This window comes from Atheta coriaria, unplaced genomic scaffold, assembly GCF_025399875.1.
Source record: "Atheta coriaria isolate IRGN ID8LTWV9N9 unplaced genomic scaffold, Caltech_Dcor_3.1 hic_scaffold_8_pilon, whole genome shotgun sequence".
Lineage (NCBI taxonomy): Eukaryota > Metazoa > Arthropoda > Insecta > Coleoptera > Staphylinidae > Dalotia > Dalotia coriaria.
Genome location: NW_027045450.1, coordinates 8644604 through 8658950, shown reverse-complemented (window position 1 = coordinate 8658950; position 14347 = coordinate 8644604). Strand labels below are relative to the sequence as shown.

The following is a 14347-nucleotide window of genomic DNA, read 5'->3' as shown; positions in this document are numbered from 1 at the left end:
GTGAAACAAACAAACCATATAAATATACATAATATAATCTGAACCAGTCGAGGAATACTTTTTTACAAGTTAATCTCACCCTATTGACCCCATTATGTGATTCTACCTGTTTTTATTCCCACAGCGTTTAAAAACTTGGGGTACGACTTAAAATACTGACTCGATTAAAAGGATCCACCCTTTTTTTTGTGAGGCATTGTCACTTTCCCCTATTTTTAAGTTTATTGTGTTTGTTTGATATTTACCTGTAGAATGTTGGCCTTGAAACTCTGCTGCCTCGCTTCACATTCGAGGATCTTCACGAAGTGCTCGACGTAATGGACGGCGGTGACGGGCTTCTCACCATCGGTGAGACCTAGCTTGTTGCGCACGATGTCACTCATGCGCTCCAGGTCGCTGACGGTGCACTTCACCTGCGAGATGGTCACCAGGTCTGCAGCGTTGATTAATTTTTTGTGCAGGCCTGCGGCGATGTGGAAGCAGCTGATTGCTGCGCAGTCCAAGTGGGCTGACTTCACCTATAATAAAGAAATTCGTTAATATCATCAAAATTACACAACTTTTATTAAAAATTATGTTAAAAACAACTTTAATGATTAATTCTGAATGAATTTAAGCAATAATTGTTCATAAGTGTGGATTATTTTTTAAATTAATTGATGAAAATACAAAATATTTCATTAAGTTTTAAAAACTAACGTTTTTTCACAAATATCAATGAAATTATTCATAACAAAGTGTAATTACTTGCTAAAATAAGTAAATAATTCATTTCTATTAACAATAATGTTTGCCAGGCATAGTTATTGGCAAATTTATGTGTAAAAACGTGTCGAAATAAACAAGTTGCGTAAAATGTACAATTTGCGTCTTGGCGCGTGTTGTTTTGTGTTTGCGGCTATATCAAGGATGTGCAGGCAGTATCAAAGTCGCAGGCGGAATAAAAACACAGCAGAGTGTGACCTAAATTCGCGCAGCGTCACATATTACCAAATCAATTTCGTTATTTCCTAACGTTCCAACATGTGTGTGTACATTGAAAACATGTGCAGTCAACCAACATCTACTAGCATTGTGACTTATGTCGCGAGTGGATTTATTTTAATTCATTCTGCTGCCGATGGAGCAGCCGTGGGCACTCTATCGACAGAAATATCCACTCGAAGGAGATTTAATGCCAAGATGCCGAGCTATTATTAATTATTAAAGAGTTACTCAAGGGCAAATCGCCATACAACAAGAATAAAAACAAATAACAACATAAACAAACCAAATCAAGAACAAGACATTGAAAATATGATAATTTGAATTATAATCAATAAACGTTTGTTATTAACGTCATTTTGTTGTTATTTTATATTTATTGTGCTTTTTATGAATGTAAAAGTTAAATAACTTGCTATTTATTATTTGCTATGTAACAGCTCGGGTACTAAACATAGTCGGCTGTTGTTTTCGTTATTTTTAACAATTCTTAACCCTGCGCCAGGGTCACAAGTCCGGGTCGGCCATTTTAACAATTGAATAATCATCAGCCGCGAAAAACAAACTTTCTACCGCTTGTTTTGCTTTATTTACACCAAAAATATTCGAAATAAACGTCGAAGAAGAATTTAGAAATCTAACGCATATATTTATGGGTTAATCGTGTTCAGTTTCGTTCGGGTTTCACGCATGAGTAATTTCGATATGTGTGTACTTTGGTATCTCGACTGTAATTGCGTCAGACGCGAACAAAAAATTCAGGAAGCTTAGATAACGATTGAACTGTGATTATTTCGTGTGTTCGTGCGAGACGACGCAGCGCCGTCGACAAGTCTCAACATGTCTGGAACCTGACCAAAAATAAAATCTACCTGAACGATGAACTGTGTAGAAATAAAATAAAATCTCGAAAGGTTCATCCGTTCAAAATGTTCAAATTCCAATGAAAAGTAATACCTACAAGCAAAACAAACAAATCTCTCTCGTGATAAATGCGTAATGGATATTTCATCGATAAACCCGTGCATGTAATAACATTGCTCCAATAGTGCACGCCGAATTCCAAGCACGTGAGCAGTAAACGTTATCAGCGACTAAACAAACAGAAACTGCGCCTTCCGATTAAATATGACTTTAGTATAAGGTTACGGCGCAAGTTACCATGATTCGTCATTATTAACCGTGACGAATTGTTGCAAAATCATAATCATGGATAAACCGTTACATATTGTCACAATTGATGAAACACATACATTTCTATAGATAATAAATGTTGTTTTACGCGAATCAACGATGTATTGTGTTACAAAATGGCGAATTTCATTGTTATCCGTTGGACAAAAACTTGAAATTTAACACAAGATGGTGGAAACATGTATCGAACATGTCCCGAACATGTTTTGAGTCGTCCAGTGACACATCCAGTCGAATTCGTGCGAAAATCGCTTTAATAACCTTAATAATTTAAGCAAAATTCGACAGTTTTATTGAAATTTGCATATAAAGGTCGTTTGGTAACTGGCAGTCAGCTCGCTCAACAAATAAAATATCCAAAAAAGGAGATGGCCGTTCTCAATGATACAACAACTTGTTGTGGTGGAAAAATGTAGCGCACAGCGAACAACGACCGGTACTGTGTATATTCTATGCTAGTCGCGACAAAGAAACCAGTTATGATGCTGATGCTACAACTATGTATACAACAGTCAAGTCCATCCACACTTGGATGCTGTTCTAGCAAACAAAGAAACTTGCGCTGTGGATACATTTCAACGGCACTTGTTGAATCGTAAATAAAAAAAAAAACGTAGGATGCGCACATATTACATCATTATATCACTGACTTTCTAAATATAAAGAATCAATATGTAGTTATAGTTGGCTGTAAATGTTCTACTCATTTGTTTTGTAAACAAAATCAACAACCGAGCGAAGCAGCAGGCAAGAAAGCCTTGATTTTCTGCGTTTGTAGGTCGAAATTTACGTACGTATCGAGTGTTGTTGTTTGTTCTTCGCACGCGAAATTTAATTTATTTAACATGTGCTAGTTATGTTTGCTTTTTGGGGCAAACGATGAGTATTTGTGTAATGGCTACTTTACACAAACAAAACTTTCCTTTGTTTCCTATTTGACGACTAATAATAACCGCCATCTTTGTTTTCACTCGTACTAAATAATCACTTAAACAATAACTTTCTTCTTTTTTTAGGTTTAAAACTATGTTCTACGTGACAAATGACCGTGTTAACAAGTATTTGTTTACAGTGATAATATATTCATTGTTTTTTTTTATCTAAGATAAAATAGAAGATGATGTAAGCATTTTTAAGGTTATAATGTGTTATAGATATACGAAACTGTGTGTAAGTATAGTAAAAAACCGATGTGTAACCGAAGATGAACGAAAGTGAACGAAACTATCATCGACTGACGCCGCAGACAAGTTTGAACATGTCCTGAACAAGTCTATACGTCATGATTCTACCATGACGAATCGCTTACAAATGATGCAAAAATTGTCACTATCACGCAACAGGGATAAGTAATAAACAAAATGGCTGTTGGATTTTACTATGCGAATATGATTTGTAGGTTACCTTGAGTTTGGTGAGAAATCTATCCAGAAGATTCAAGCATGTGATGAACGCCTCGCTCGGCAGCTCGAACCACGTCTTGAGGAAACGCAACTTCCTCGCAGCGACATCCCTGCCGACGAAGGCGTCCTCACCGGTGGCCTGCTCGACGGCGCTGGCGTTCGCCATGAACTTCTGCTCGAGCTTGAGGCTGCGCTCCAGCTCGAAGATGTGCTGCTTGATGACAGCATCCGGGCCAGGCCGGCCCCTACCCTTGTTGCTCCTGCTCTTCATCTTCTCTCCCGCTGCACGCAATCCACCCCCAATCAACACACGAGCAAACAGCAGATCGGATGCGGAATCAGATCGCCATTGTGCGACGCGACGAACAAAGAGTGAGGAGCTGGCCCAGTTTCTGCAATTTGCGTATGCAAGAATACCCAGTAAGTGAGGTGTAAAGTCACGAATGCTATGGCTCGATTTGAGTTCACCGTTTGTTTAATTCCGAATTATTTATTGAAATTGATAATTTGGAAAACGCTAGTGGTTTGCCTAGCGACAAACAAAGAACTGTATCGTTAGCCAAGTTACTGGGACACTGGGATGCTCGATGGATTCGCAATGATTTGCGAACGTTCGCTTACCCGGATGCTTATCGCTAGTTGGCGACTGCGATTGTACTCTTTGTTGTGGGTTGTTTTTGCACACTGGACACTTGGGAAACAAAGAAAAGGTGACTGCCGAAGCTGTTGCTACGCTGCGAGTCGACGAACTTCTACGCCGACGCTGTGCCTAACGCAGAGCTCGACTTGTGGCTGCGTATTACCCCTCCACTGTATCCCCGCCATCTGAACAAACAAAGCCTAGAACATTCCAGTATATTCGAGAGTGTTTTAAGCCAAACTCAACTTTATTACACTTACCATAAATGCTATTATCGTCTGCAACCCAGCGAACAAAAAATAGTCTGCTTGGAATATAGTTGTGCGATCCAATAAGGTTCATTTTTGTATGAGTTGTATTAAACTGCGTTACCCGATGTTGTTTTGAACGTTATGGCGTCCAACAAAATGGTTGAGTATCCTGGAGCGTCCTGTTATGCGCATAGACGCAATCGATACACTTGCAAAGCAAAGCGCTTCAAATTGGAACTAAAACGAAATAAACAAAACGGTATTAATACGCGATCGCTAGGCACGTTATATAAAACCGCTTTTGATAAAATCCCGTGTAATGATGCGTTTGTGAACGTTAGAAAATAAAAACTGCGGCGTTTGCTATGTTGATAGACTCGCAGGAGTTGGGTGCTGAGTCAGCCGTTTTAACATAGGGCAAATCAAAATGTACACCTGTATTTTGTAATGGAATTTACTTACGTGCTTGTACTTTTTGATTAAAATGAGTTTTAAAGTGAAAGTAGGTGGAAATGTAGGCTGAAATTGCGTGGAATTTCTACTATTACTTATCGCACGATTAAGGAGTTGAGTTGGTAAAGGCAGCAAATACGTTTACATAAGCAGATTGCAAAACTTCTTTAAATTTACGTTTAAATTGAATGATTTCAATGTTTTAAAAGTTATATTGTGATAGGCAACACTAATAACTCATTAAAAATATATTATTCTTTGCAATTTGCGAATTGCTATGTGCTAATAAAGGTACAAAGTGTAAGAAGAGTGTATTAATAGTACTTAACTAATTTAAGCTCAAAGTTGTTTCTTTTGTTAAGGTGAAACTATATAGGTTTGAGGGATCTCTGCTAAGAAGGTGCTGCAATAAGTAAAGCACTTTTAAATCTTTGTGTAACCGGAACCTATTCTAAGCTGAAGGCTTTCTGAAGCTGCTGAAGTAAAACCATTACCAACAAAGATTTTAGCTGTTTAGTTAATAAGTGAACGAATGTTACAAGACCCCACGCAATGAGCTAAAAACGTTAATATAGAAAAACAACCGAAAACAAGACAAAAACTTAATTTAACCTAAAATTTATTGAAATTTGCATATAATAGAAGAATTATGTGCAGAAAAATTGATTTTTGAGTAATTTTTGTGAAGTTTCTAGACTGTGATTATTGATTAAACATTGTTTAAACTCTGATTTAAAAACAATAATCTAGACTTCAACAGTATGCAACCCAAAATACACCAAGAAAAACAAATGTCTATATTTGCAATACTAATCCATGTTTTATTAATTAATCATTGAATAAGCAATACGTAACTGAACGAAGCACAAATACCGAGTTTTTAGTTACGTATTGCTAAAAAACGAATAATAAAAATCGTTCTATAAGGTTGTTTTACGCGTTAAAACGCAGATTAAAGCTCAAAACGTGCTGTTTTGCTAAAATAATCATATTCAAGCATTTTAGATCGTTGAAATCGTTCAAATAGACGCAATATTAATAAAAAACGAATAATAAAAATTTCTTCGTTTTTATGCTGTTTTTCGCGTTAAAACGCAGATTAAAGCTCAAAACGTGCTGTTTTGCTAAAATAAGCATTTTCAAGGATTTTAGATCGTTGAAATCGTTCAAATTGACGCAATATTAATAAAAAACGAATAATAAAAAATTCGTCGTTTTTATGCTGTTTTACGCGTTAAAACGCAGATTAAAGCTCAAAACGTGCTGTTAGCAAACTGTTGCGCACTGAACGCGCGTCTTATCCTTTTATATCATCCCGTCCATCCCATGGCCGGAGCGTCGTCCTCGGCGTCCTCCTCCTGTCGCAGGACCCCGTGGGCCGTGGGCATTCCGTCGTTTCGTCGTTTTCCAATCAAATTAATTGAGGAACGAGGAAGCCCTGCGAGGCATCCGCGCCACTCCAACTCTCCACTCCGACCGGACGTGCGCGAAATCCTGCAAGATGAGCATGGGCATGATCAGCGTCGATAAGGCAAACAATAATAACAATTATGGCTCTGACGATATGATATATGTGTGGCAGGACTTTTATAGACTGCGCGCATGTTTGGGCGGTGTGCGTGCAAACACGATTAAATGAAATTTGTTGTATTTTTGTTTCACATTCAATCACACACTGTTGCGGGGCGCAGCGATGCGTATTTTATGTTTGTGTTGAAACAATAGAGAGGTAGATCAACATTAGGTAGCTGGATTCGTTGATTTGATTGGGGATGAATTTCGACTGGATTGTTTAAATAGTGAGCGATGTTTAGTTACACGTTGTTAATTTTTATCAATTTCTCGAAAGCTTGAAGTAAAAAGTTTTAAAAAAATTAAAATTCTATAAAAATTGTTACTTTTCTTATACCTTTAACTGTGGTGATGAAAGGACTTATTTATCTCCACAATTTAAACACGTTAATACTTTCCTGCCTTTAAATCCAATCAAAAGTTGATAAAAATGATTTTTTTCCAAATTTTTGTAAATAAATTTTGAAAACACCTTAAATCTCGAATTTATCCATTTTGCAGTATTTCTTTACTTAAATTAAGTTGTTTCTATCAAAACTCATTCTTGACTTCAGTTATTTTTTAATATTTATTTTTTCCCTTGAATCAATTATGGAAATTCTTATTTTGTTATTTGTTGATTTTGTAATACTAATATAGGCAACCAGTTAATCAGACAACAATATAACTTGTCAAATTTTTTGTGGGCTTGATTGCTCCTGGATATTCTCGTTAATGAAATAAAACGAGCAAATAAACGTAATTTTCGGCCATAAAATATGTTTCCTAATTGATACAACATGCTACATAGTAGCAGTCGTTTATTTAATTACAATTTAGGCGCGTATTTACTTTTACTCTCACTAAAGAAGCTAATCAATTGTTTTTTTAGTACTGCCAAAATAAAAATAGTTTTTAAGTATTTTTGGAATAATGGAAACTTTCAATAGTAATTATACTGAATCAATCGCTATGTAGTTTTGTTCTCCAGTTCTTTTTTTGTCAATAAATGAACAGGGTCGTATTTAGATCATTTTTTCGTAGTTGGCAGCGCTGTAATGCGAACATAATTAATAAATTGATTAATAAACATGAAAAAACAAATACAATATTTGAATATTTCTGCACAACCTAACCTAAAAATATGCAAATACTAACTAATCTAACAAAACAAACAAATTACCTGATATAATACAACATAACAATAACAGATGAGCATTGAGATCATTCATTTTTAATGTATTTTATAAAATGTACTCATGTCCATATGCGTCATCGCACTACAGCACTGTTTAAAACATAACCTCGTTCATAATCGACATAATCGTTATCATTTCCACCCACATTAATTGCATAATCACTCCACCACTCTCGAAATGTTTAGTCATCTTTAGTCTACGTATAAAAATTAGCCGAATAAGAAAAAACGAGCAATATGATTTACATTTACAAGTACAATTTCAAGTGTAACAATCAAAGAAAAAAAACTCCCTAGCATCCTCACAACGCCATTGTGTGTTCTGCAATATTTTGGTTATTCGTTTACAACTTGTAGAAAATATAGCGTATGTACAACTATCGTCTACGGATTAAATACAAAGAGCTGCAATCATCAGTGTTGTCAAACGTTATTCAATTTAAACTAAACATACATAGCAGTACACAAAATAAATATTCGTTGTTTAAAATATTTCTCTAACCTAAGAGCGGTAGTAGAGTGAAAGACGATGAGGTCCATTGCTCATGCGCAATGCGTAACCAACCAACCAACACGCAAAAATTGAAAATTCATTCGTTTTTTGTTCGGATACGTTATGTTTCACTTTGCGCATGCGCAATGCAAAACAGAAATAAAACTAGGCTTAAGCTAAATGTTGTATCACACGTCTAAGAAGTCTTTCAGTAGTGTCACGCGCCGCTTTTCGGCAATGTCCATCTGGTTCTCGAGGTCGCCGCGATCGGTGGTCTCGGCTCGCTCGATCTTCCACGAGAGGTTCTCGATCTCCGCCTCCAACTGCGCCTGCTGGTACTCGAACAAGGAACTGCGCGAGCCTGGCTCCATGAAGTACGCGTACGGGTAAGTGTATTGAAGTGTGTAGCGACACTTGGCGAGCAGATTCGCCGCCACGAAGAGGTACTGCCAGTCGATCCATGTGCCCAGGCCGGCCATTACCTTTTGGTTGATGCGTGTCTTTAGTTTTCTAGGGTTTCAGCTTCGAGTTTCAAGGACTTCGAGTGGTTCTCCCAGCGGCCGTAGTAGTGGAGGTATTTTTTCAGTGCTTCACGCGCCTGGAAGGGAAACAATTGTAAAATGTTTAGTAATTAATAATAAAAAGTACTAAACTTGTAGAAATTGGCCATATTTGATTAAAAAGCTTAAATTTCACTTAAATATTACGATTTTTGGTTAGAATTTGATGTTTCGTATCGTTGAACTCGTTTTAAGCAAAAATGAAATTTGAAAGCATGTAAAACTTGAATAAAGTGAAATATTATTTAAATTTCTGTTTAAAAATCCTAATTCTATGTTTTAATCTCTTTTTTACGTCGAATAATCCTAGAAAATCAACTTTTTAACCAAAATTGAAGTTATGCAACTCTTTTTACACATTTTTCTTGCAAATTTTTGACAGATTTGTCAGATTTTACCCTTTTTTCATGTTTTACAACAGAAAATATCAGCAAAAACACTAAGAAACACCCCAAACTTTTTCTTTTCAACTTTTTCTCTTTTTTATCTTTTTTTTAAATTTTATATATTCTTAAATTACCTGAGCGTGAATAGATTCGTGAGCAATATTAGGATTGTCCTTGTACCGCGAGCACTCATAGTACTCCGACCCATGCTGCTTCCAATCGCCGAGGCACATCCAGCAGAAATCGTGCTTGCAGTTGTAGCACTGCATGTGATTACAACCGCCATTCTTCTCGATGATGATGTGGCACTTGGGGCAGTCTTTCGTGTGCGCCGAAATGTAATTCGACGTTTCGCTATCATCCGCGCACTTTGTCAGCCATTTCTTGATCACCAAGCAGTCTGTTGGTGCATGATAATCCATTCCACATCTATAAAAATATTAATTAGTGTTTGATAAAAATTATTTCAGGGAATAATTAATTACCTGAAGCAAAATATCGACTTGCATTGATTGCAAACCGAGCGCTTCGCTTTACACTCCTTGCTTTTTATCACCACAGCGCAATTGGGGCCCGGACAGAAGCGCAGCTCCGGATGTGACTTGACGTAGTCCTGGAATGAGAACTGCTGATACTTTTCGCGCATGTCCGGCTGCGTGAGGTGCTTGAGGACGAAATCTTCAGGCGCCAGCACTTCGCAATCGCGTGCCATGCAACTAATTGCCGTTGATATTCCCTAAATATACAATTAAATCAATATAATTTTATTATTCATCACAATAGAATTAAAAATACTAATACCTGATTAATTTGAACTTCAAAATGCATCGCCCAGCAATCCTTGCAGAACATATGGCCGCACAAAAGGCTGTAGAACTTATCGTTGTGCTGCGCCTGCACGCACACGGTGCAGTTGAGCAGTCGCGTCGCATTCGCCAGCGATAGCGTCGAAGACGGCTTGATTTTCGAGCCGATGAGGAGCTTATTTGCATCGTCACGGTATTTTGTTGTTATGTCTTGCACAGCCCAGTTGTGAGCATGTAACAATAACTAGAAAACAAAAAATTATGTTCATATTTGTTTACACAAAAGTTTCAGGTAGGAAAATAAGCAAATAACTTAAAATAACAACAATGACAAGCTAGTTATTTGAATAACAACATTTAAATCATGTTTAATCATCAAATAACAACCAAAAATTGAAATAAAATGTATTTTTGTAGTTTTCAGCTACAAAAACGTTCATAACTTCAAAAATAACTTAAATATTCGTACAATATTCACTCAAGAAACAAATAAACACATTTTCAAAACATATTTAGACTTTGATCAAGTATTAATCTAATTATTTACTAAATTAATACCAAAATAATGCAAAAATTTCTTTTAAAAAATCAATATATAAATAAATTACTTACTTTGGCAAGTGATGGTGTAATATGTACATTATTACTAAGCGTCTCGACGGACTCATTCAGCAGTCTCTCCACTTGCTCCTCGGTGAGGCAATCATAAGAAAAGTACTCTGGATCCCTAGCAGACGGATCGTTCTGCTCCATGTCGTTGTCGTCCTGATTCCATTGGTTATAGTAAACGTCGTCGTCGTAGGCCTCGTTGTCGGAGCACTCCATGTCCGAGTCGTCCTGCACGTCCTGAAACTCGGCGTCCATCGCGTCGACACTGGTTCATCCACCGGGGCCACCAGGACAAGAAGGAATGCAATTCGTACTTTTCTAGAACTACTCGATTATAGTTGTGGTGCTAATGTGGGGCGTTCTGCGTTGACGCTTCATTTCCAAACAAAGTGATGTTCTTTTGTTTCTTTTTTTCTATGACTCGAAGAACTCGAGCTGGATAACCAAACGAATTGATCTAACAAATCACCAAAATCACCTGTTTACTGTCAGACGCCATTTTATTCTCGACACACGCACGTACACACGCGCAGAGGACTTGCAAGTGTCAACGACATTAAATGAAGCGATTAATTGGGAATTATCAACAATATATGAATTGAAATTAATAAAATAGATGTATATTTATAATTTAAATAGATATTATTAATACTTTTATTAGGTTTTGGAGAGAAATCTGTTTTAGTTTTAAATATTTTGAATTATGCGCCATCTTCAGATTCTAAATCTATTGGTTTAGCAAATTTAATGCAGTATAGGCAACCAACATTACACCAATTGTAATAATCCAAAAGTTATAAATTAAAACAAGATATTATTAAATTAACTCAATAATAAGCATATTTTAAACAATAAACCGTAAGAGTTTAAATGTGCATTAAATTTGCTTTTGTTTTGTGAAAAGAATTTGCTATAAAATTCAAATAAAAATCGCACAAGTTTGTGTGCGTTGTGATTGGCCGCGGTAGTTAGGCAACCTTGTGACGCCCAGCAAAGAACAAATGAATGTTTAGTGTGTTGACATTTGGCTAGAACTGCCAGAAGTGAAATGGCGTCAACACCGTCGTCGCATTCGCGTTAGAATCATCGTTATCAGGGAGTCCTTGCTGTCCTCGCTCCTGCAGCCGCCTGCGCACGATAATGTTCAACGAGCTTTACACGTTCCGCGCGAGAGAGAAGCGCCGCGAGTCGATGCGGAAGTGATATCGCCGCCGCCGTCGTCGTCGGATGGGTGCGAGGGGTGTGCACTGAGTCGCAGTCCGCAGCCCCCACGTTTACCATCCCCAGGTTTTATTTCAATTTAATTATATCTCTCTCTCTGTCTCTTCTCGCCGCGAAACGGTTAATTGATAAAATTTAGTGTAATTTAAGTTCGAATTGTAAGTATAAGTAATCCAAAGCACCCACACGTTTTTTACATCAAATTCATATATAATTGTCTAATTAAATTGAATGATTTGTTTGTAACAGGGTTAAAATGGCTCAACCCATACCCAATCAGAAGCGTAATCGCGTGTCGGTGACCGTCGAGCCGTCCGGATCATCTTCAGGCACTTCTGCTTCATCCAACAATCAACTGTCACAGATTCCCAATCCTGGTACTCTGACTGATGAATTGGCCGCGCTGTTCGAATGCCCGGTGTGTTTCGATATGGTACTGCCGCCGATTATGCAGTGCCAAGTGGGGCATTTGGTTTGTGCCAGCTGCAGGCCCAAGTTGACATGTTGTCCCACCTGTAGGGGCACTCTAGGTAAACTTTTTCAATATTTACTTAATATTTATCTCCAAATATTCATATTTGTGTTGTATTAGGTGATATAAGAAATTTGGCGATGGAGAAGGTGGCCAACAACCTGATGTTTCCATGCAAACACAAACAGAATGGCTGCCGGATGTCGCTTGGGCTCAATGAGAAAGCCGAGCATGAAGAAATCTGCGAATTTCGGCCCTATAGTTGTCCATGTCCGGGCGCTTCATGTTCCTGGCAGGTAATGATTAAATTTTGTGTTAAAAAATATGAGAAATTTGTTTATGTGTTGAGTTTTGTGTTTTGTAGGGTCAATTAGAAAAAGTTATGATTCACTTAAAGCACGCGCATCAAAACATTACCACTTTGAACGGTGAAGACATCGTTTTTCTGGCGACGGAGATCAATCTGCCTGGGGCTGTGGATTGGGTGATGATGCAGAGTTGTTTTGGGCATCATTTTATGCTCATTCTGGAGAAGCAGGAGAAGGTGGATGGGCATACGCAGTTCTTTGCTATTGTGCAGTTGATTGGCTCGAGGAAACAGGCGGAACATTTTGCCTACAGGTAAGTAAATTCAACTTTTTCTGTTTTAATCAAACTACAATCAACAATAAGTTTGATTGACATTCTGGGAACAACTTGATATGTTTTGTAAACATTTAGTGTTGTATTGTCAACAATCAGACCTGCGAATGTATTAAATCAAGCAAAAAGCTTGAGGAAATAATGAAAAATTAAATTTTGCCAACGGTTTTTTGTTAAATTCAAGAAATAAAAGTGAAAATGGTCGGAAAATGCAGAAAAGTCACGTGATTTGATAGATTTTGTTTGAAAAACTGCTTTTTTATATCAAATAATGAACAAATATCAATTTATACCATAAAATTACAGAAAAAAACATGTAGAATCTAAAAATATCAAAAATTAACCAATTTTTTGACAATTTAATGCATTTTCAGATTGGAATTAAACGGTAATCGCCGTAGACTGACCTGGGAAGCAATGCCGCGCTCGAGTCACGAAGGCGTCGCCTCCGCCATCATGGGCTCCGATTGCCTGGTGTTCGACACGTCGATCGCGCAGCTCTTCGCCGACAACAACAACCTGGGCATCAACGTTACCATATCGGTGGTGTGCTGAGCGCGCGGCGCGCGTACAGTTGAGTATCGAGGCGCCTGTGACGCGCTCCCCACACACACACTCAGCAGACTTTGGTTGGTTTTTATTTATTCTCATTATGCAACACAAGAACCGAATGAACACCAAGATATCTCTAGTTATCAATAGCCACACACTTGGAATATCAGTAAGAAGATGTTGTTACTTATAAAATAAGATTAAACGAGTTAACGAATACACACTTGACTCTTGCGTAAAGAGTTTTCTGGTTTTCATTGTGAACAGACTGACTGATGGAGGAAACAAAAGTAATCAGATGAATATGTATGATGATTGGCGTGGCAACGTATTTGTTGGTTGGCGTGAAGGAGAAAACTATTTTTAAACACAGAAAGATGCTAAGTGATAAAAAACGAACAAGATACTTATGAGGGCTTTTGTTTTATGTTTGTGATAACTAGCTGTTAAGAGTGTTTACTGATTATGTCCCGGGAATATCTTCATTTTATTTTCGTTCTTGTTTTGTTCATTATTTCTCGAATTCTTGTTTGTTTTACTTTTGTTCAATTATTTCAAGAGGAGTTGATGATAGGGTAACGGAATTGGCGTTTTGTTCGTTTGTATCGTTTGCATGAGGCACTTGATGGCAGCTAATGTTTGACGGATAGTCGCAAGTGATGCTGAGAAAGAGGTGTTTTGCTTTTTCCTTTTGTACATTTCACACTCGGTTGCGTTTACCTGGTAACTATCAAATAGCGCAGGCGATTTGTCAAAGGATACTTTGTAAAATAACACTTAAAATACAAAATACAAATTTATATAAAATAAAATATTAAACTTGAATTTATGGGGTTTTATTCTGACTTTTATGTCAGAGTTTTTCAGTGTTCGTTAATTACAGATTGTTCAAAGTTGTTCAACATTTTGATAATTATACAAGTGAAGTTATT

General features: G+C 37.2%; 3 protein-coding genes across 3 annotated transcripts; 1 reads left to right on the top strand and 2 right to left on the bottom strand.

Annotated features, from left to right (window-relative positions):
• Positions 1-220: 220 nt before the first annotated feature.
• LOC135797279 (cyclin G-like) lies at positions 221-4364 on the bottom strand. The gene is made up of 3 exons (XM_065309543.1): positions 4203-4364; positions 3583-3973; positions 221-518 (listed from the first exon to the last, which is right to left on the bottom strand). Exons 2-3 carry the CDS (start codon positions 3850-3852, stop codon positions 222-224), a joined length of 567 nt encoding a protein of 188 aa, XP_065165615.1. The 5' UTR covers positions 3853-3973; positions 4203-4364; the 3' UTR covers position 221.
• A 3330-nt stretch (positions 4365-7694) lies between these two features.
• LOC135797380 (potential E3 ubiquitin-protein ligase ariadne-2-like) lies at positions 7695-11030 on the bottom strand. Its single transcript, XM_065309734.1, is given in 6 exon segments — positions 7695-8675; positions 8678-8765; positions 9248-9542; positions 9599-9849; positions 9915-10163; positions 10532-11030. Coding segments are annotated over 6 exon segments (1455 nt in total). The 5' UTR covers positions 10784-11030; the 3' UTR covers positions 7695-8355.
• Positions 11031-11543: 513 nt separating this feature from the next.
• Positions 11544-13634, top strand: LOC135797305 (E3 ubiquitin-protein ligase SIAH1A-like). Its single transcript, XM_065309581.1, has 5 exons — positions 11544-11907; positions 11999-12279; positions 12342-12517; positions 12586-12842; positions 13238-13634. The coding sequence occupies exons 2-5, from the start codon at positions 12006-12008 to the stop codon at positions 13416-13418; spliced, it is 888 nt and encodes a 295-aa protein (XP_065165653.1). The 5' UTR covers positions 11544-11907; positions 11999-12005; the 3' UTR covers positions 13419-13634.
• The last annotated feature ends 713 nt before the right edge of the window (positions 13635-14347 follow it).

Excerpts from the sequence above, each read along its gene's own strand:
- LOC135797279 (XM_065309543.1), bottom strand. The coding sequence starts at position 3,852 with ATGAAGAGCAGGAGCAACAAGGGTAGGGGCCGGCCTGGCCCGGATGCT. Across the intron at positions 519-3,582 it reads GATTTCTCACCAAACTCAAG|GTGAAGTCAGCCCACTTGGA; the intron begins GTAACCTACAAA and ends TCTTTATTATAG.
- LOC135797305 (XM_065309581.1), top strand. The coding sequence starts at position 12,006 with ATGGCTCAACCCATACCCAATCAGAAGCGTAATCGCGTGTCGGTGACC. Across the intron at positions 12,518-12,585 it reads GCGCTTCATGTTCCTGGCAG|GGTCAATTAGAAAAAGTTAT; the intron begins GTAATGATTAAA and ends TGTGTTTTGTAG. Across the intron at positions 12,843-13,237 it reads GCGGAACATTTTGCCTACAG|ATTGGAATTAAACGGTAATC; the intron begins GTAAGTAAATTC and ends ATGCATTTTCAG.